This window comes from Podarcis muralis, chromosome 12 (assembly GCF_964188315.1).
Source record: "Podarcis muralis chromosome 12, rPodMur119.hap1.1, whole genome shotgun sequence".
Taxonomy (NCBI): domain Eukaryota; kingdom Metazoa; phylum Chordata; class Lepidosauria; order Squamata; family Lacertidae; genus Podarcis; species Podarcis muralis.
Genome location: NC_135666.1, coordinates 39,414,189 through 39,436,895, shown reverse-complemented (window position 1 = coordinate 39,436,895; position 22,707 = coordinate 39,414,189). Strand labels below are relative to the sequence as shown.

At 38.3% G+C, this 22,707-nt stretch overlaps 1 protein-coding gene across 9 annotated transcripts in view; it reads left to right on the top strand.

Annotated features, from left to right (window-relative positions):
• The window catches only part of TBC1D5 (TBC1 domain family member 5), a 286,484-nt gene that overhangs the window by 167,988 nt on the left and 95,789 nt on the right, over positions 1 to 22,707 (top strand). For all 9 annotated transcript variants that reach the window (XM_028750607.2, XM_028750600.2, XM_028750602.2 and 6 more), the window contains exon 14: positions 18,896 to 19,038. In XM_028750607.2, coding sequence (XP_028606440.2) covers positions 18,896 to 19,038 — 143 coding nt within the window. The remainder of the gene's footprint in view (positions 1 to 18,895; positions 19,039 to 22,707) is intronic.

The following is a 22,707-nucleotide window of genomic DNA, read 5'->3' as shown; positions in this document are numbered from 1 at the left end:
TTGGTGTACCAAATGTGGGTGGTAGCTTTTCGGGTATGTGGCATTATCAGTTCATATTTACATTAGCTAGAAAATCTACGACACGTCAAGATTATTTCACTTAGTTATAATGCACTAACTGCTGCTGTAAAAACACTATTCTCATGCCCCAGGAAGACACTAAGGCAAACTGGCAGGTGTGTTTCTTCATAGCCTGTAAAAAGGTAGTTAAGACTGCACTATAATGAGCAATCCTCCCCACCCATTGACAGTTTGTCATTCATAAGATGATACGAGTTGCCCGTGTCAAAGAATATGAAATTAATGTCAACTAGCACCTGCGACATGGCTTTCCTCTAATGTGTGAGCAAGCTTCCTAGCAGAGAAATACAAAGCATGTTGACTTTTCATAAAGGCCCATTTAGCAAATACTATTTTGGAATAATTAATTGCACAACTGCATAGTAAGCATAAATGCCAATCCTTTAAGCAGAGGTTACCTAAACATTTCAGGCCCCCTGTATAATACAAACCCACATTTGTATTCACAACTAAAGCTTTTCGTTTATTTAAAAAAGCACTAAGTACTTTACAGGTAGTTTCCAGAACCTTGTTCTGTTGCACAGTGAGCAAAAGGTGCAGCTGAGTTGCACCATGTACAAAATGGTTTACCATTGAAAATACTGTGTTCCCACCCTATTTGCTTTTATTTCTGTTTCACTATCTGTAAAGGCTATACTGCTAGAAATTATTATTTAAACTAGTAGGCTTAATTATAGGTAGGTATCAGAACAGATTACTCAAATGCCAAAAAGTCTCTGTTCGTTCTATATACAGTGTATTCTTGTACATTCAATTCTGCTGCTTTTCTTTTTTAGGGAAATAAAATGTCTGTAGAATTACCACTGATTATATTTTTAAGTAACTTGCATTATTGGCAGCAAGAGTGGCCAAATTCCTGTTTCAAGTCCATGTTACTTCTGTGTGTTTTTATTCTGTTCTGTTTTCATATTAATCTGCAATTTTTAGCAGAAAATCTCATATATATATAGAGAGAGAGACTGTTAATACCTAATTTTTAAATATTTTAATGTATGTTTTCTCTCAAAATATGTGCATTTTGGTACATTTCAAACTGCTGACAATTATGTGGCAACAGTTGGGAAAGTGTGAAATCCTGCAAATGGCTGTGTTCCAAAACTTGCATTCATTTGACAGGTGTAGATCAGGTCATTTTGTGTAGGAATGTGCAAAGATCAGTTTCCTCAAACGTTCCAAATTGGCAAAACCAGTCAAGAAATCCCTGTCTACATGCATGGTTCCCTTCCATGTACATCAGCAACTCTTTTGGATCAAGAGCTATGTATGTCTCTTGTAGCTATTCAGAGCAAGCTGACATTTGTAAGACTGATTTTTCTCACGGGCTCTTGGCTAACACACTGTGCCCAGGGTAAACTACATTTTACTACACCATTTAACACTCATGTTCATACACTGCAAAGGTCAACAGGTTTTCTTTTTCCTAGTGCATGATTATCATCACAAACAAACCATGGGATAATTATGGGAAGGACAGAGAGAGAAGAAGCTATATATATATTGGCTCTAAAAATACAGCCCACTTTGTTGAATAAGGCGTGTATTTGTGTGTATCCCACCTCGTGAATAATACAAGGAAATTCAGTTATCACGTGACTGAAAAGCAGCCAGTTGGACTCTGGTAATGCAAGATTGAAATCCACGCACAGTTAAGTTAGTCTCGGTCTTTTTCATGTACATCAGGAATGATATACGGGATTCCTATTCCCTGAATTCATTCATGTGTGCTAATTTCACAAATATACAGATTTAGTTTTCAAAGAGGAAATAATGATCCGACGGCTAGGTAGCAGAATAGCAAAAATACTCAGTCAAACTGGTTTCTGTGAGTTTTTTTCATTGCCCCCCCTCCTATTTTCTCCAGTTGTAAAAATTGCAGTGATTACACATCATAAAGCCTATCTGTAATAAAACGCATCAGCTGGCCAAGGTTTTCATCGCTCACTCAATAATCCATTAATACAGCAATGCTGCCCAGGCATCTTTATAATACCAACTCGGAGGTAATTTTAATCAGCTAGACCAGCTGGTATTTAACAGCAGCTGCTGGAGACGCCACAAATATACTCAATAGCTGACATCTTTATTTGCAGTTTTTCAAGGGGAGAGGAGATCCCCCTACGGTTACTTAGATTAAGGTTTTATGAAAAAGTGTTGGGTATATTAAGGTTACCTCACTGAGCGCAGGAAGGGTTAATGCGAACAATAAAAATGGTGGAAGTTATGTATAGATGCTTGTTTTTTTACAGAAATGGATTTTTTTTTAACACAGCTTTGTTTGAAGGTGCAAACCATTTCCTGCTACATTTGTATTAATAATAGATTTCAAAAGAAGCACAAAGTATATATAGAAAAGCTACATCTATCTCAGCTACTGAATCTTTTTCTGGTTCACATTATAAGCATGTAATAAATAGTATTCTTGCTAGTGAAAAATATGCCATTTTAATATGTTTTGCCTTTTTGACTACGATATACCTCTTTTTCAATCTTACAGCTTGTCTTAGTTGTGTGCACAGGCTGACTGAAAATATAGGCAACGTTTTCTTCATTATTTTTTCCAACATTTTCTTATATTTTAGTCTAGATATAAATTTCACATTGTGCACTCTGCAGCTGTAAACTCTGCATGCCATTTCACATTGGGGTGTGTGGGTAGCGGGGGGACAAGCAGAGGCAACATGAAGTTAACAGTCACAAACACATAAATAAAATTTTAATTATACTTGGGGGAGCTTGGCTTACAAAGCTCACAAATCCATAATGGTGCTTGCTGGTAATAAAGGCCTGATCTGTTTGTTAAATTCCACTGTGCCTAGCCTAACTTGTACCTCATCCTTCCTTCACGAGTTTTCTTATAGAGTGCTGGTTGCAAAACGGACTGATTAAGTCTAGCGCAGAGTACTTTCCCAGTGTTAGAAATAAGAAGTTGTGTTTCTGTATGAGGAGAACGGGATAATTTTGCTAGTTGGGATTAGCAAGGTATCTAAGCAAACTTTTGGAAGTATCAGTTTCACCCTATGTGCTACATCAAATGAATTCTTAGATTTAGTGCAGATCTTATGTGGGTAAAGTATTTTTATCTTTGAATTTATTTCTGTTTGCATATATGCATATTTCTGATAATATCCATTCCCTAATGAGAGCGTAGTAGTATCCCAGGATTAATTTAAACAGGCTTTTACATACCTTGATGACAGACATTATTAGTAATAAAAGAGGCATTTCTGATAACAGAACTATATAGCTACTCCATGTATTCAGTGGTGGAAATAATTTATGAACTGATACTGTATAATCAAACCAATAAATGTATAAAGATTATCAATATTTGTGTTGAATCTAGTAAATGTGTGGGAATTTCCACTGTGTGAATGCTGTCACAAACCAGAAAATGTCTCATTGTCTAGGATGATATACTTAATACTGAATCCAGTTGAAGAATGGACTACCAAGATTGCAGTTTGACTAAAAAAAAAATACTTAGCAAGCATATTTTTTTGTTATTTGCAGTGATAGGCTGTTTAAGTTTGTATAGAGTGTTTGACAACAGACAGTTTGATATATTGCTAGGCACAGCGGTAGGTTGGACTTGAGTGGTATTAGCTCTCAGTGTTTTGATTAATGGTAATTGTTGTGATGAAAATGCATGTTTTATGTGCAACTCATAGTTCTGAAAAACAGAAGCCAACTTACAAGATCTGTAATTACTATTCAGAGTTAGCATATAAAAAGATCATTGAGAACATACAGACAAGACACAGTAGGATATTTTGTATGTGTGTTTATTTGGTATTGTGTTAGATTTCTGTGCTGTTTTTTAAAAAATGAGTGTGGGGATCTTGTTTTACTATCATTTAAACATCAAAATGAGCATTTGTATTGTGAATTTTGGAATTGCAAAATACACCAGCTTAATTCCACTGAACGATGGCATTTTACCTTGAATCAACAAGTAAAAAACTCACACTTGAGAATTCTAAAATAGTTCAAAGGAAGGTCAAAATACATTTTACATACAAGGGGCCTTTAAACACCCTCATTTGCTTCATGCTAATTTTGCAATGTTGTTCTTCAGAATAGTCTCTATTTTAAACATTTCATTGTTCTTTTCACATGACTTAAATAGCAGCATATTCATTGTTTTTATGTTTAAAAGGACATAGCAGTAGCATACGATTTCAGTAGTAATAGTTTCAACAATATATCAAACTCATATTAATATGCTTTCTATAGACTGTGACACTGCAGTCTTGTATGTGGACTAATCAGATATCATTGAAGTCACTGAGATTAGTCAGCAATACAAGATTTCAGCCAGCATCCTTTGTTCATCTTTACTTTGTGTAGATGGAATCAAATATTAATTTAAAATACAGCTCCTTTTGTGATTTATTTATAGAGCTTTTCTAAATTTCTTAATATAAAAAATGAAGCATTATACAAAAGTAACATAAAATCTGCAATGTCTTACCATAAAAACAGTAAAACAGCATTATAAAAACAGGAACAGGTAAAAACAGGTGACTATGTTGTATTTGACAGAGAGATCATCAAAAATTTATCTCACTTTTGGATGCATAAAGCAGCTAACAAAAAAGGTACATTTAGACTACTGTAAGCCCATCTTTACAAGATGAACACTTCACCTTGCAATCCTAAACTTGTTGACTCAGAAGTAAGTCCCACTGGATACAATGAGGGTTATTCCCAAATAAATGTGCCTAGGATTGCATCATTAGTTGCACTAATGTGTTGCGTTCATTCAGCCTTCAAATTTTACTCTTTTGTGATACATTATAGAATTCAAAGTATTCTTCTGCATCTGAAATTTGTAGTCATGCAAATTACCAGAATAGTTCCCCAGACTGATTTTTTTTAAAAAAAGAACAATAATATCAAAATTATAGAAAAGCAACTTGATTTCTAACTGTAGTGCCAAAGTTTGTAGTCTGCAACGAGACATCTAAAGGAAAAAAAGAATTAGTCCACGTTGGTAACAGCAGGATATGAGACTCATTATTAGAGCTTGCCTAAAAATATTAACACACAATTCGTGGTCTATTATATATTTGTGTGGGAGATAAAACCTGCAAGGCATGAAATTGTAGTGTTACAAAATAATTATTTCAAAGAGTAAATGATCTCATTTCAGACTGGAACTAGCTTGGAACACTGTGTTAGTTGTCAGGTGGTTTATCTCTCGGCAAAATACAAATTAATAAATGTATCTTCGATATACACCTAAATCTATGAACTGAAAATAAATCACCCTCCCACCAAACTTTCATTGCAGCTAGCAACCATGTGTCATTGTGGCATCTTTTATTGAAAGGAACTTTATTTAAGTAGCATAAACTTGTTGGATGGGCTTCAATTAAATGATGATTTGTTAATGCAAATGTGTAGCGAATGACTGGTAGTACATCTGTCTCTTCATCCATAGGCCATTACTGTAGAGCATTAGCACATGATTGTAAAAAACTGGAAATCATTATATGCAGGTAGTACATATTCAATCAATTCTGACCTTATGTCTCCGATGAAATAAAAAAAAACCTAAGTAATGTAAATTATATTTAATTTGTAGCTGGGGGTGGGGGGAAAGTAGAATCTTGGAATATTTGTGATTCAAGCTGTTATTTGATGTGAGGTGACTGCAATTTGGATATGACTGTCATTGGTGTCTCCAATGGGAACCATTAATCCTCTGTTACTCCTCCTACATGCTCTTCCAATCCAAATAGTGATGTTTTGGTTTACATTAGCAAAAAATATTGTCCCTTTTCTTTTAGCATGCAAAGTGTTTTAACCTGAATGAGAGTGCAGGGTAAGGGCAGTATAATTGTGACCAGCATTAGTTAGTTAAGCAGGCAGTGACAATTAATACCCCCCAAAAATCATACAATTAGCTTCAGCTCCATAAGTATCTAATGAGCCATTTGTCAGTCTTTTGGTGAAATAAACTACTCTATCTTAATTCTCCACTCTTGCAGCAAATAAATAGAAATTATGAAACACCCGGGCACCAATAAAATATAATTTATTTCATAGGGCATGACAGAACTCTTTACATCTCTAAAATGAACATGTTATTTACAAACGACTTGTGATACTAATATATAAAAAAGGATTTTAGCGTTAACTGCTTTCGTTAGGCGGTAGATATTTTTTCCTGATTTGTTTAATCATTTAAATGTGTAATTACTCCTAAAGGCATGAGAGCTAAAATGACTATTCCTGACGTGATTAACTCATAAAGTCACAATGAACCTCACAAGAGAACCCGGGAAATGCCAGGGATCAGCATTCTGCAGCTGAAGGCATTAAGAAATTTCTGGAAAGGACAAAGTAATTATTTTCATTATGGAACATTTCTCAGCTTGCTATTTCTTTCTGGCCTCTTTAGTCTTGTCGACATGAAAATCATAAGCCAAATAGGAAGGAGAGGAAACAGTTCTCTTCCTCAAAAGTCAGCCGCAAAGAAGAAATGCGAGAACAAGTCTCAAGGGCTCTAGAAGGTGCAGGCAAAAGCCTTTCCTTTCTGCAGTTCTGTGGAAGGAGAGTTCAAGGCTCTAAACCAGTTTCAGTTTTTGCCCCAGGAAGCACTGGGGAAGCTAATGTCTTAAGTGTTGCATTTTCCACAGCAGGAAAATTCAATCTCCCTAAAAGAATCCAGAACTGAGAATGTTTTTCCTTATCAGAGCTAAGCTAAGAAAAGATCCTGCAGCATTTAATACTAATTACATCAATGCAGGGTAAGGGAGACTTATTGTTCAAGCCTAGTTTTATGGCTTTCCCAAAGAAGTCTTGTCTTTACCAAAAGGAAGGTGCTTCCTGCCCGTCAAAGGTGAATCATACTACTATGATTCAGTCTCAAGTCCTTGGAGGCAGCAGTCATGATGTCCTAGTGCAGGCAAACTTGGCCCTCCAGATGTTTTGGGACTACAACTCCCATCATCCCTAGTTAACAGGACCAGTGGTCAGGGATGATGGGAGTTGTAGTCCCAAAACATCTGGAGGGCCGAGTTCACCTATGCCTGTCCTAGTGGCTGCCTCATATGCTGTGAAGACAGCCATTCTAGGAATGCAGGCTTCATCCAAGTCTCATACATTCTTCCAGACTGTCATGGGTGCTTCTGAGATCACACACTGCTCTTTGTACACTGTTACACACTGGTAGGGCTCTAACCCTATCACAACAGCCTAAATTCACAATTGGGCTTCCTCTCTGGAGCACAAATTATCCCCACCACCACCACCCAAGGTGCCCTCCACAATTAGCATCTAGTTGACTAGAATGGGTATCTAGATACTAGAAATATGAATAAAATGGGTTACCTTCCAGAAAACCTAGAGAAGTGCTCAAAAGTGGTAAGCATGTTGTTCTCTGGCCACGAGCATGCAAAAGGATTTGTTGTAGGGAACCAGAAGTGAGCTATGGGGTTGTGTATACTCTTACCCACACCTTTCTTCTGGCATATAGTTTACCCTTATCCTAGGAACCTGCTTCAATGTTAAGGGTTGAAACAGCAACATAGTTAGCTATAGCTAAGACTAGCAAAACTTGGTGCTCAACCAAGATGGGTGGAAGGGATTTTAGCTTCATAAAAGAAGGGAGGGAGCATGTGTCTTAATCCCAAATTTGTCTAACCGTGGCTAAACAACCAGGAACATTCTGCAAACAGATATAAAAATAGGAACATCTCTCTGGAGGCATACTCAGCATTCTGCTGAAGTACAGGAGGGAATCAAGACAGAGTCTCAGGTCAGGAACATTAGATATATTCCTGGAGGCTCTTCCATCGCTCATTTTGCTTGAAAATCTGAGAATTCAGGTCAAGTGTTGACATACATGAGAATCTATCTGGCATCTCCTGTTTACTGAAACCACCAAGCGTGTGCTAAAGCACAGCAGCCTATTCAGTCATACCTTGGAAGTCGAATGGAATCTGTTCCGGAAGCCCATTCGACTTCCAAAATGTTCAATTGATATAAATGATAAAAACATAATAAAAAACATACTGGCAGACAACTTGGTAAAATAACCTTCATAATAACAGTCATCTCCTTTCCTCCCACACACACTGTCACAGGCCAGATTATTTAATAGCCATAGGCCTGGATTAAGAGGAATGTTTTTGCCTGGTGCCTAAAGAAATGCAGTGATGGTGCCAGGTGAGCCTCTCTGGGGAGAGCATTCCACAATTGGGGAGCCACCACAGAAAAGGCCTGTTCTCTGGTTGCCACCCTCTGAACCTCTCTGGCAGGGGTCAGCAAACATTTTCAGCAGGGGGCTGGTCCACTCTCCCTCAGACCTTGGGGGGGGGGCAGACTATATTTTGGAAGGGGGGAAAAAAATGAATTCCTATGCCCCAGAGATGCATTTTTTTAAAAAAGCACACAGTCTACTCATGTAAAAACACCAGGAAGGCCCCACAAATAACCCAGAGATGCATTTTAAATGAAAGAACACATTCTATTCATGTAAAAAACATGCTGATTCCCGGACCGTCCATGGGCCGGATTTAGAAGGCGATTGGGCCGGATCCAGCCCCCGGGCCTTTGTTTACCTACCCATGTTCTCTGGGATGGGGGACATAGAGAAGGGCCTCAAATGACAATCACAGGATTTGGGTCGGTTCATATGGGGAGAGGCGATCCTTAAGGTATTGAGCTCCTGAGCTGTATAAGGCTTTACAAATCAACATAATACCTCTAGTAGTGTAATGGGATCTGAAGACCTCCAACTTCCTCCTGTTTGACAAAAAATATCTGGCAGTAGTAACAGGACGACATAATGAGCAGGTACAGCAGTGTACGCTGTCAAAATCATATGCACCAGAGTCTCAGACATCAGGAAGTATGTTTTCCATGACTCCTTGAAAGTTACAAATGTTTTTCCTTGTTAGTTGAATTTTCCCCAGAGCTTATCTGAAGTTGACCCAAGCTCTAAAATATCTGAGCAATTAAATTTGTAAGGCATATATTTCCCCTTTTATTTTCTTCCAATTCTAAAATGCTGGGTTAATGTAAAAATAAAAAAGTTATTAACTGAAAACAATTGATTAGATCAAAATAATTGTGAGTGGGAAAAATAGATGCTAGTGCTGTTCTGCAAATACTTGCATGGGAGTTTGTTCAGTGCTGTAATGGGCAGACACTGTAGTAGCTCTCACAGTTATGCCTGTGCAGAAACTCCTGCAAAAATGGAAATAATTTTTTTAATTAGTTTCACTTCATGCATCGTTTTTTGCAAGGTGTAAAATGGCCTATCCTGCAACAGAAATGCCTGTTGCATAGAGCAGAGCATCCAACGGAATAACAATTAGTAACAGCACAGAGGCAAGCTGGGAGCGGGAAGAGATCAGGGACGATAAATTCTGTCATGTACTTCTTGCTGAATTCTGACCATGCTGTAAGTGTTACTGTTCCTGACAATTTCCGTGGAAGTCATCAGCTGTTCTGTCTTCTCTTACCTCCTCTCCGGTCAAAATGTTTCTAAGTTGTTCTGTAACAGCATTTTGGGGTGGGACAGGCAACCTCAGGTGGAACCACTACCACTGCTTTCAAAGTCTGTGACATCTCTGGGATCCTCAGAAGAGTCATTTATGCACCAGGGAGTCCCCATATGGGACAGCTTCATATTCCTGCATTGAATGGGTCGGACTAGATGATCCCTAGGGTCCCTTCCAACTCTACAATTCTATGATTCTCTGACTCATAGTAGTATCTGGTTGGGGAAGAAACTTAAGTGGAATCTTAAGTCACCCCTCTGCCATTTCCCAACCAGTTCCCCAGGGTTGATGTATACCTGGCTAAAATCCCCAGGGCAACCAGGTGTGGTTAAATGCAGCAGTTCAGGAACTATCCATCAGGACACACCAGATTATTTCAACCAAATAAGTCGGTTTGTTAATAAGACCATACAGAATATAAAATTTCAGTCAAGCAAACAGGGTAGTTGAGGCTAACTCCTAATACATACCCTAACCAACAAATAGGCAGGTCATTCTTCTCTTAGATGCTAGAACTTAAAGGTTATTTGAAATTTCTACAGTTTAAATCCTGGCATTCCTAACTCCTTCTCTCCCTTAATAACTTAAGTGTCTTTTCTTCCTGACCATTTCCATAGCCTACTCACATAATGCTTCCGGTGTTATTGCACCAGTGGATTCATATAGGTCAGCAGAATATTTGCTTGACTCACCTAAACTTCCTGAAGGTCAGCTATCCACATGGATTCATCTTTCTCTCTCTCTCTCTCTCTCTCTCACACACACACAGAGAGAGAGAGAGAGAGAGAGAGAGAGAGAGAGAGAGAGAGAGAGAATATACATGCAAACATTGATAGATGCTGACTTGCATTGAAAAGAAACACGTGTGCAAACTTGTGCTGGTCAGAAGTGATGGTGGCCTTGGCCCTCAGTCCCAGGGCTTGTAGGTATGCATTTCACGTGTACTGTAATGCATGCTACATAGTTGTATAAAATCACAATGGAACATTTCATTACGTCTAAATAATGAAAAGTGCATATTGTTTGAATTACTAACCATTCAAAACATTCAGTACAAGTCACTTGACACTAATTTTCCTGGTCAAATCATTTTTTGAAAGAAGTCTGCCTTGACAAGCAATTTAGTAAGTACCTTTGCAGAAAGAGCCAGGCTTGATGGGTCGTCGCATAAGCTACTTGACATTTGTCCCCAGTCAGACCTGATGCCACATGAAAAATTTACTCTGGTAAAGGGCTCCCAGGAATAAACAGTTCTCTAGTGTTGCTCACAAGGGAATCAGCAAGGTGAGCGGAACTTCAACTTGTCACGGATGCACTGTTCTGACAAACATAAGTAGATGCTAATGGCTAAATCGTGACAGAATAAAGTCCCACAACCATATGGCTAATTGCCACAACAATATCTTCAGTGTTATTAATCAAGTTTTCATAGTGTGCCGTGATAATTGGAATAATTAGAAGCAGCATAGACATTGCTTGCCTCTGCATGTCTCTCTCTCTCTCCCCCCTTTCCCTCTCCAGACAGGGACTTAGAAGAACCACAATTTCTGTACTGCATTATTTAATGCATATTTTCCAGCAAATACTGTAGTTAATGAATTAGCTGTTTATCATCCAAACTCTTTAGTGCCAGCAGGGTTTCTATAGGAATATGTAAGTAACTAAATGACTAAATGATACCATATTTTCCTGCCCACAAATGTTAAATGCCCAACTAAGGTGCACCCCCAATCTCTACTAGCTATAGGGAATCTACTTTAGAAAAGTAAGAAAGTGTGTGTGTGTATGTAAGTAAATAAGTGTGTAAACTGTGTTTCTATGTAAAAAATAAAAGTACTTCTAGTACAATCCTCCTTTGCCCTGTTAAAAAAGTAATAGGAATAACTTCAAATGCACAAAATTGTGTAGTTAAATTAGCACATTGTAACTTCAAATGCACAAAATTGTGTAGTTAAATTAGCACATTGTAATACCGTCTATATAAAAGACTGTTTTAAGGTTCTTGAATTTCTTCCTAACAAATTTATAATCCTTACCCAACCTATTTTTAGATCTGCCAAAAACTACATCTCAAAAAGGTGTATTATGAGATTTCAAGAAGCCCAAAATTATTCTTTACCCCTGACCTAGGGAAGTAAATAAAGCTGCAATTTAGCACTTTTTGCTTAGCAGAGTATTTAAATCATCATCTTTGTACATTTCAGACTGGACTAGCTGTTTACTGAGCTCTCTCTGGAACTGTGTTAGCAATGAGAAAACACCCAGTATTTCCTGGGTACATGCATAAACAATTAGTCAACTGGTCGGTATAACTGGAAGATTGATGATAATGACTCTCTTCATGAATGTATGAAGGCATTTAGCCAAACTAATGGATTGAAATGGACTGCTGTCTATGGCCTTTGAAGGGCAGCTTAATTTAGTTTTAGAGCTTACCATAGGCATAAGATGAAATACTGTGATGACATAAATCTCTCCTATTTCTTCTTTCTGAAATGTTAGCTTTTCCTCAGTTGCAAATTTTCAGAACAAATATCTTTTGAAATGTTCTGTGCTTCATTATAAAGTGGCCTGAACTACCCAAGTCATAACCTGGTTTTGATTGAAGTTCATCAGCTGTTCATCTACAGGGCTCAACTGAAGCTGGACTGGAAATAATCCTTCTTGCAGTGAATGTTGTGGGTCCACAGGAAAGGCCCGTCATGTATAGCTGGGAATGTGAGAACAATGCAGAACATCAAGAATACTGGTCCTTTATGCAGCTTCCTTCATTCTCTGTGCCTATTCCCAAGCAGTAGAGCTGTCAAGACCAGCCCTCTTGGTCCATACCCTATCAGCACATAACTCTTTGCAATAGGCATCAAGACCAAGCAGAAGAGTAGATTTTGTGTCCCTACACCTTCCTGGGGAAAGGGCAAGAGCTGTTCTGGGCTGGGCCATGTTCCTCCAGACCAGTCAAGATTTACAGGATTGATCCCTCCAAGACTGAAATAGGTTTTTGGAAACATATTACTATCTCCTGCATTCTGCCTTCACAAAAGGAAGGAGGAACATTGCTCCAGCTGTGAAAACCTGGTTTGGGCACTTAATAGTTAATGAACAGGTTGTGCCCCCACCAATGTGATGTACTCAAGTGCAGACTGTTTTACTTTTCCCTGTTGAAGTGAATGGCAGGCGTTAATTTGTATGATAGAAAATGAAGAGAGAAACTCAGGTAAAATATTGGGGTGGCAGATAAAAATTTTCCCTTCTCCCAACAATCGAGAAGCAGGCTCCATCCTTGATTAGGATATAATGATCTGCAGAGGCAAATCTATAGCTGAAACATCTTAAAAAGGTAAAGGGACCCCTGACCATTAGGTTCAGTCATGACCGACTCTGGGGTTGCGGCGCTCATCTCGCTTTATTGGCCGAGATGAGCCAGCGTACAGCTTCCAGGTCATGTGGCCAGCATGACTAAGCTGCTTCTAGCGAACCAGAGCAGTGCACGGAAACGCTGTTTACCTTCCCACTGGAGCGGTACCTATTTATCTACTTGCACTTCGATGTGCTTTCGAAACATCTTACATTCTCTGTTAAAACCATAACTAGTCAATACAATTTTCCTTATCAAACTGAGCTGATTTAGGTGCATAAGAAGCTGACTTATCTGAGTTAAACTATTGGTCCATAAATTGTCAGCAGTGGCTTGCTAGGATTTCAGATGGGGGTCTCTCCTAGCCCTATCTTGAGATGCCATTGATTGAAATTGGGACTTTCTGCATGTAAAGCAGATGTTGTACCACTAAGCTATGACCAAATCACTCCTAAATATGGTTAGGTGAGGAGTACACCCATTCCTATGAAGAGCTTGAAGAAAGAGTGATAGAAAGGTTTGGTTTTCCCCTCCACTAAACTCACCCTTCTTGGTGCTTCTGTTGAAAATAATAGCAAACATGGGACAAGGAAACTAAAAAGAGAGAATCAAGAAAAGGCACATTGGGTTTAGGGTGGGAGACTAGGAAAAAAAGCTTGATTACCAAAACAAGACAGTTGCAGCTTTTTTAATGTATCTGTTCTGCATACCTGCTACAGTATCAAGGTAAGATTGCATGTTTTAATTATTTGTGTGAGAGCAGGACGTTTGCAGCTAGATAATTCTTAAGAGTGTGTTCTCAGGTGTAAAGGAAAACCAGATTTTGGAATCGGTACACAATGGATTGAAAAAAGGACCTGTGGAAGTTGGTGCTGCTTATAGGAAATTGGAATTATTGGAAAAACTGGGATTGATGAGAGGAGTTAAGACCCCAAAAAGCATGGAAATGGTTAGTTATGACATCACAAAGCTGATAAATAGAGGTTGGGGGAGAGAAGGTAGGCGTCAACCAGACATTTTAGGAAGTGTATTATGGTACACAACCAGACAGTGTGGGGCTGTTCTTGGAGAAGGCCTCTCCTCATCCAAGAGAGGAGGTGTTGTGGGCGGGACGTGATTTCTGTGTCATGCAGGGGGCATTACGCCCCCTGCCCCACTCACCTGGCTGGCACACCAGGTTAAAGAATGCAAGACAGGTAGGCGTGGAGAGTATATTTGAAACACACACACAGAGATGTTGATTCTCGGGTGGGGTCCAGGCGATCTCTTAAAGTGCTTTATAGTAATACTAAAACAAACCATGAATTAAAACTAGTTATATGAACGCTCCCTCCCAAACACGGTTTTATCACTTACGATTTGTGCAGTTTTGTTTCTTAGGTGTTGGGCTTTGGAGCTTTGTCTTAAATTTGTATGTAAGTCACTTTGAATTTATTGTATAACGAAAAGCACAGTATAAATGTTTAAGAATGTATAAATGTTGTGAACCACCCTGGGATATTCAGATGAAGGACAATATACACATTTCAGCCACCATCACAGTAAAGCCCAGATATGACTATCAGAGTAAAGCTAAAACATACTAAAAAAATCAGTAGCAAAACTGAGAGGTACGTGTTGCATACTCATCAGCAAGTTTTAGAGGATATGCATGGTCAAAAATGTATGTATGCTGTTGCTTGGGGAGTGAGAGTTGGATGTGTGATGGTAAGGTAGAAGCACATGTCAGGTTGGACGAAGCTCAGCCGGGGTGGGAGGGCTATATTATACATATATGGGTGAGGACAGTAACAGGAAGCGATATTGAGTTAAACGTAGGGTGTTAGCTATGGGTGAAATAATTGTGCTTCCCATGCTTCCCATGGTTTCTTATTCCTCCTCTCAATAACATTTTTCTTTCACAAAACAATTGGCATTCCACATATCCTATCATTTCACACAGTTCCTTGTTTCTGTGCCAATCACTGGAGAATCCTCCCTGTTATTTCATCCATTCCATAAACTCTCCTGGGCACCAACCTTTCACATGACATCCTCTGCCCACACTCCACATTCCACAGATACGGCTTCATTGTATTCTTTCAAAGCTAGTTAGTGGGATCTGCGAATGGCAGTAGAATTTATTTCCAAATTGGCATCACTGATGAATCTGTTCCTTCCACTGGGCATTCTGGGTCATTAATTTCAACTTGTAAACAAATTCTTATTAAACATTTATATAACAATGACACCAGTTCAAATGCAGTGGAAGAGGACTGGAGAGAAAAAGAGAGGGAGAAAGGCAAAATATGGGTGCGTGAAGCCTAAATTGTAGGCAGTATAAACCATCTGTACTATTTACGTGATATACATAAGAGCTCGGCTAGATCAGGCCAAGAATTGCATTGTTTTATCACTGATGTGTTTGTTGTCCTGGGCTCCTTTGGGAGGAAGAGTGGGATACACATTTTTATTTTATTATAAATAAATAAAACCTCTCATTCACCACCCTGTTTTCCACAGTGGCCAATCACACTTTTTCTAGTAAGCCCACTCTCCCCATGCTTTTGCCACCCCCACCCCCAAATCAACTGGCATTTAAGTGTAGACTGCTCCCAAAGAAAGGGGTTCCATTTAACTAGCATGTCTAATTAGCTATTGTTAGACCTATCCTCCTTTAATCTATCTCGGTACATATGAGTTAGCTTTCTGTTATAGAATTTGAGTTCTTAGTGATTTCATGTATTTATTTTGTGTAAGCGTTGGAAGTGAAGGTTTCTGTATTGCATGCTATTTTTATTTTTCTGGTGATGTTTTTTGCAGAATATTATTATTATTTACCCGTTTTGGAATAGATACTTTGAACTGTAACAAGTGCACGTGGGATGAGTTGGGGGGAAGTCAATATTAAAAATAGATTAGATCATACATAAATGAAGAATATGGAAACGAGCCGGTGTTGGGCATCACAAAAACAAGGACATTGTATGCCTGGTACCACTGAAGACTAAACGACATTTGAATGAATGTGTATTTTCCCTCCTGGCTTCTGGCTGCTTTTCCCCACTCCCCAAGTGTTGTTTACCTTGTGGGGAGGAAAGCAAAGCTCAGGGGCACCCCAGTCCAAATTGGAAGAACATTTCAGATAAAGGTTTGTTTCCTGCTCTCCCCGCAAAAAATGAACGTGTGCTTAGCAGGTATCTGGTGTCACTAGCATGAAAGACCTCACCTATATTGGTAGTAGACTTTTCCAGATGCAAATAGATCAGCAGTTGGTGTAGAGTCTGTGCTTGTGAATGACATGGAAGCTGATGATGGAAACTTGTTATGCAGAATCTCTTTGCTGTTACTGTACTGCCTATGTTAGCAGTGTGTTCTTACCTTGCAGAGTCCATTAAATTTGCAAAGGAAAGTGAATTGCGTAACGTGGAAGGGGTTGTGGTTGGCTTAAAATGTTTAAGGGAACGAGAGAGACGTATTGTGGGAGAAAGGCATGTTAAGAGCAGGTTCAGAATACCTTGAATCTCAGGTCAAGACATCAGCCCCACTTGATTTCCCAGACATGCCCCTTTATGGAGGGCTAAGACCCTAAAGGACAGTCGTCTCTGCCTTTGAAACCTCAACCCTTCAGCTTTTTGTGGGACCATTTTTGAAAAAGATTGTGGATGTAGTACAGAAAACAGCAAGCTGTATCTGAAATGCTTGTTATACTCAGTCAGAATAGAAATAGTTTACGCAGATAAGGCAATGCATGACTTATTAGGTTCCCCCCTCCACTACCAAAAAATAACCTATGCAGAGGTTTAGTTCCTTATACTGAGTCAAATCATTGGTCCTTTGAGTCCAGTATTATCTGTTTACCCTGATGGGAAGCATCTCTCTGAGGTTCCAGGAAGATGTTGTTCTCAGTAACTCTTAATAAAAATTATTTCCTTTTAAAGTTTAAATTTGATTTTAAAAATATGTCACTCGTGTAGTTTAAAGTTTCCAAAGCATTTGTTTCTCTGTGTTGCAGGTCATTATTAAACCACTGTATGTGGGTAGTAATTACAGATTGTTTGGGGATTATGGTTTAATTACATAGAAATCATGTGTAGAACATGGGGCTATGCATTTCAGCAAGGAGATTGTAGTAACTCTTATATTTATTATTGCTTTAAAAACTCCCTTCTGTATTTGCAGTTGGTTGCAATTGCTATGTCGGTGTGGTAAAATACAGATTATTGTGTTACCGAATGTGATAAAAGGGTACACCGTTGTGAGCATAGTAGTCTGCAGGTGTAGCAGATGTGAGGCTGAAATTAACAGGACAGGGCTATAATTAAACTATAGACAGCCATCTAAAAAGAAAGGGGCTCCTCTTGTCCAACAGTATCATTAAGTGAAACTTAGATTGTCTCTAAATATTTGAAAGAGCAATAAAAGAGTGTTAATTAGTAAGAAAACACTCCAACTTAGAACTTAATTCCTTAAAGCATCCCTTTTTATGAAGGCAAACTTGCTGAAGTCAAGCCATATGGTTAACATAGTTCAGAGACAATAGGGTCCTTGGTTTATGGCTGCTACAAGGGAAATGTTGCTGGAAAAGAACAGATAGCAGTTAGTATACATCCATTTTCAGTTGTGTGAATTGCTTACACCCATTGAGACACAGAGGTTCAGATCATTAATGGCAGCATTATGGTTACTAAAGCAGTCCAGTTCGTCAGCTGTCTGCATCTGTGAAAACAGAATACCTCTGGGGACTAAGACTTAATATTCCCAAGAGAATTTCTAAAAGGAGAATAGAAGAAGAAAGCGGGGAAGCTGATTTTGGTTTGAGCAGTAGAATCCTACATTTACAAACGATTAACACTGCATAATGAAGTGGTAATGAAGAAAAGGAGATTTCTGATAAAAGACTAATAACAAATCCCATTATGCCATGGTGTATTTTTCGCCTTTAAGTGTATTAGTTTTATCTATCCTCTGTCCTGAATTGCATGAGGTCACTTGTGAATAATGTCAGCTCAAATGCATCAAGCATTGCTGAGTTATGACTCCTAACAGTTTGTGAAATGTGAAAGGTGGGGGGGTGGGTGGGGGGGTTAAGGGAAGGAACAAGTGCTACTTAAAGCGATAGGCTTCCTGCAGAGTCTGAGTAATGTTTGCGACACTGAAAGGTAATAGTTTCCTGTAGGCTTGTCACTGAGGGGTAATTTCCCACTATTGGGTAAAACACCTTGCACATAATGTTGTTGGAATTAATTGTGCAAAATTAGCTTTGCTCCATGTTTCCCCTGCCTCCCCTATTGTAGCACCTCTTCAAATTTCAGAAGTAGATATTCATAGGGAGCCAAAGGAAAGCTACTGTGAGATACGTTTAAAATTACACATTATTGTCTTTTTTCTGTATTCTTCAGTGTTTATACGCGCACAACAAAATAAACCCCCGTTGAAAGTTACTCCATCTTGCACCTAGTGTTGTTTAACCAGATGGCAGTTGCAACTAAATCCTTAAAGTAAAATTTATAATCTTAAGTGCCCAGTGGTTTCTCTTAATGCCATTTTAAGATTATGGGTTCAGTTCAGACGTTTAAGTTCTTTTAAATCAGAAGGAAGGTGCTCTCCATTGAAGCCTGCTCAGTTCCACTGAAACCTGTTACAGCTGAGCTCATCCGCGGACTTTTTTGGAGTTGTTATTGCAGCTGCTTCTTTCATTTGCTTATAAAGCTGAAATGATAAGTAAACTGGGACAAAGCTTTTCTAATAAAGCCGATCTGCTAAACAACATTAGAGAGCTAGAGTTTTTAAAGTCTTTCATGCACTTCCTTCTATAACCAGGTTAAGATATAATGTAGAACATCGTAAACATATCTATATTAATTTTAATCATAAGTTACTGTGTGTTGGATTTCCCTGTAAACTATTAATTCCTGATCTTTTTGGTTCAACTTTTGATATGTTTTGTTGACTTTATTTGCAGGCGATGGGTAAGGCTTCTATTTGGGCGAGAATTTTCCCTCCAGGACCTTCTTGTCATCTGGGATGCTTTATTTGCTGACAGCATCACTCTCAATCTCGTTGACTATGTTTTCTTAGCCATGCTGCTATACATTAGAGATGCCTGTGAGTATGCATTACATTATACATATAGCCTATATATATATTTTAATGCAATATATTTCTAATTGAAATAAAATTTTTTGATTGGAAGTTGTTTGAAGTTGTTTATAAGATATAAGAAAGCAACAACTTAAAAGCACATTTTGGTTTTTGGGATGTTCTTCCTCCTGCTATGCCTCTTTTAAAACACAGAAGTGTAGATTGCATTGCATAAAACAAAGTGGCCAAGGTAAGTATAGAGCTCCACCTTCTGTCACATGTAGTGTATTGAGTAAAACTATACATTCACAACTGACATATTTTATGGATTTCTAAAATAAGGGGAAATGTATTAAAAGCAAATATACTTTTTACAAAAATTCTCTGCATTTTATTTTATTTTATTTTGCGTTTATCTATGTCACATGAGCACTTAAATTATTTTTTATGTGTATTAGAGTCTCATAAAATTAATTAACACACAATTTCAGGGGAATGTTTAGAACAAAACTTTGATTTTCATATAGATAACTATGTGGAGATTTACTCTAAAGCAAAATCTCTATTAAGCAAGTAGGAAGTAGAGAATACTTGGGAAGGTAAAAAAGTAAATGAAATAAATTTGTAATAAAACCCCCAATTTATCCTAATTAGTTGAGAGACATGCAGAACCACAAAAAGGTAAATTAAGCAAATTATGGTTATCAATAACCAGGCCTTCCAGTAGATTGTATTTTAAAGTCAGCCCACCTTTCCAGGGCAAATTTGTATGCATCTGGTAACATTCCAACTGCAAAAGTCTGTGAAGTCTTTGTGAATAAGCCTTTAAAGATTTTGTGTGCGTTAGCTGACTTGCAGGAATCATGCAGAAGTCTCCAGCACACCTGTGGGTACTACCTGAGAGCCAAATCTTGCAAACAATTATTCACACTTGATTCTTTGATAGACTCTGTTGCCTCAAATGCTCTATTCCCAATGATCTAAGATCTTGAGGTTGGTCCCAAAAAAGCACTTGGACTGAAATTCCTGAAACCATTTAAAAATGGGCTTTTTCCAGTTTGTTTGTTTTTTGTTGCTGTTCTTTCTTTTTTATATAGAGGACATTGAATTGATGCTAATCCATTTTTCTACAACCACCAGAATTTTGAAACTATCAAGTGTTCTTTCTTTTCTCTTCTTTTCCAGTTCATCCCAAGGCTTTTCTGCACAAGGCCTTAGCACTGTTCTAAAGGGGAACAGTGCATTGGGGTAGCATATGGCAGCAACTGTAAAAAGACCTCTAAGTGAGGCAGTTGCAATCTGCAAGGGACCTTTTGGCCTTTTTTGTGTCTGTGTCCTATGAAGTTCCATACGTAGATACATGACCTTCAAAAGGCTGGACCAGACCCTTATTACTTTGGAATTTACAATCTGATTCCCTGTAAGGAACCGCAAAGCAGTTCAGAAGAATTGTGTAAATATATAAATATCAGCATTCAATCTAGTACCACTGGTACAAAAACAATACATCCCATCTAAGAGGAACCTGCAACAAAATGTTGCTGTGTATCTTCATCTTCTAACAGTACTGAAGCTGTTCAGGGGTTCCAGCCATCCCCACCTTCAGGATACTCCATTCCGTCCCACTGCCATCACTTACTTTCAGGTTTTATTTTCCAATTATCAATTAATAGAGCCCATGGCCCAAAGTATCATAAAAGTCGTTCTGTGAGCCCAACGGAGCTTTTTAGATTTGTTTTACTAGTGGTCCTGTAAGGCAAGATGACCTTCCACAAGCTCCTTCCCATAGCCTAAGCACCTCTCAAATCCTAATAAATGAAAAAAAAAAATCAAGTTTATATTACCATGTGAATAAAAAGATATGTCTTTCTAAGGTATTTTTTTCTGAAACAGTTTAGCCACCTGTTTTTATTTATTATACTGTGTTAAGATTTTATTGATGTAGGTTTTTTATATCTAATACACCACCTCTAGACTGATGTGAGAGACTGTCTAAAAAGTACTAATAATTAATAATAAATAAATGTAGGACCTGCTTTCTCCTTTCACTTGTTTGCTTGGGCCACCTTATGATGAAACAGACACTTGCACCAATGCTCGTCTGGTTCCAATCTTGCACCTCTCTCTCACTTTCACTCTTTCTCTCTAACCCAAATGTGAAAGCATATAAGGAAAGCAGTGTGCAGCTAGATGACCACTGCCTCATAGAGTCCTGCACTATAGTGCCTCTCAACTTGCAGAGGAAAAGGATTATGACTAAAAGACCAAATGGAAGTGTGAGTGTATGGAGGCTAATTTGTAAGCGAGTACTATGGGTGAACAGCATTTCCGTGCGCTGCTCTGGTTCGCCAGAAGCGGCTTAGTCATGCTGGCCACATGGCCCGGAAGCTTTAAGCCGGCTCCCTCGGCCAATAAAGCAAGATGAGCACCGCAACCCCAGAGTCGGCCACGACTGGACCTAATGGTCAGGGGTCCCTTTACCTTTACCTTTACTATGGGTGAAACTGTAAAATGGGACTAGCCATGGTGGAGCCTTCCAGTTGTTATGGGCTACAACTCCCATTATCCCTAGCTAGCATGGCCAGTGGTCAAGGATTATGAGAGTCATAGACCACAGTATCTGGAGGGCCCCACATTGGCTACCTCTGTTGTAGAGTGTATGCTGTGGTGCAGGAGTTAGCCAAGAGTGCCTTAATTTAAACTGTTAATGCTTTTGGCACGTAAGTTGTAAGTGATTTAATTATTCTCTTAATCTGAATATTTTTTTAAAAAAATTAAAATTATATAGGTAGTGGAGATTGCAAATGATGTCTATATGCCGTGTTTCTAAAACCATAGTCTTTCCAGATTAGTTAATCTAGAGTTAGAAGTTTGTATTTTTAATTTTGCTCCGCACCAATACTACTATTCTTAGGATGTTTTAAGCCTTCTAGACATATAATTGCTCACTTATGAGCTAGATGTCTTTCTTTTTTAAAAAGAACCTTGTAGTAGAAATATCCCCCCCCCCCAAGCTATATTTCCAGGTATTTGCCTATATCTTTCAAAGAACTGATATAAATGAGAAATGATTCTGGTATCCAAATGTATCAGCTTCTCTACACTGATGTTCCAACATACTGTTTCCGCCAATTTGAATTCATAAGGGTTTCTTTTTTTTCAACCTTGAAGATGAAATAGAACTAGAACAAAGTATTATATAAAGGAGTGTCTGTTTTTGTCTTACACATGTAAGGAAAGTAGCTATCACAAAAAAAGACCCCAAAAAGTTTCCACCTCCCATTTGCCACCCCCAGTTTAAGATAATAGGTTGCTTTTGGTCACATAATAGAGAAGTTTCATTTCCTCTGTTTGTTGCATTTACCTATAATTTATAATTGCAAATACCTACGATCAATATTTTAATGCTCATTATTGAATCAAATCACACTTAGTCTTTTTTTCCAAAAAAGAAACAAATAAAAAAGTCTAAAATCTGGCTTCAGTTAGAGTGTTAAAAGGTATGTTTGAAGAAAATACATCAGATGTTGTCTTACAAAATCCATTTAGGATGAACTACTCCCAGCATTCTTATTTATTTTAAGAAAGTATAAAGAATCCTTATCACAACTGCCTTATACTGTGTTACGTTTGATTTGATTGGTTCTATATAATGCGTGGTCCCATCTATTATACTCGGCAGAAAGAACTCTT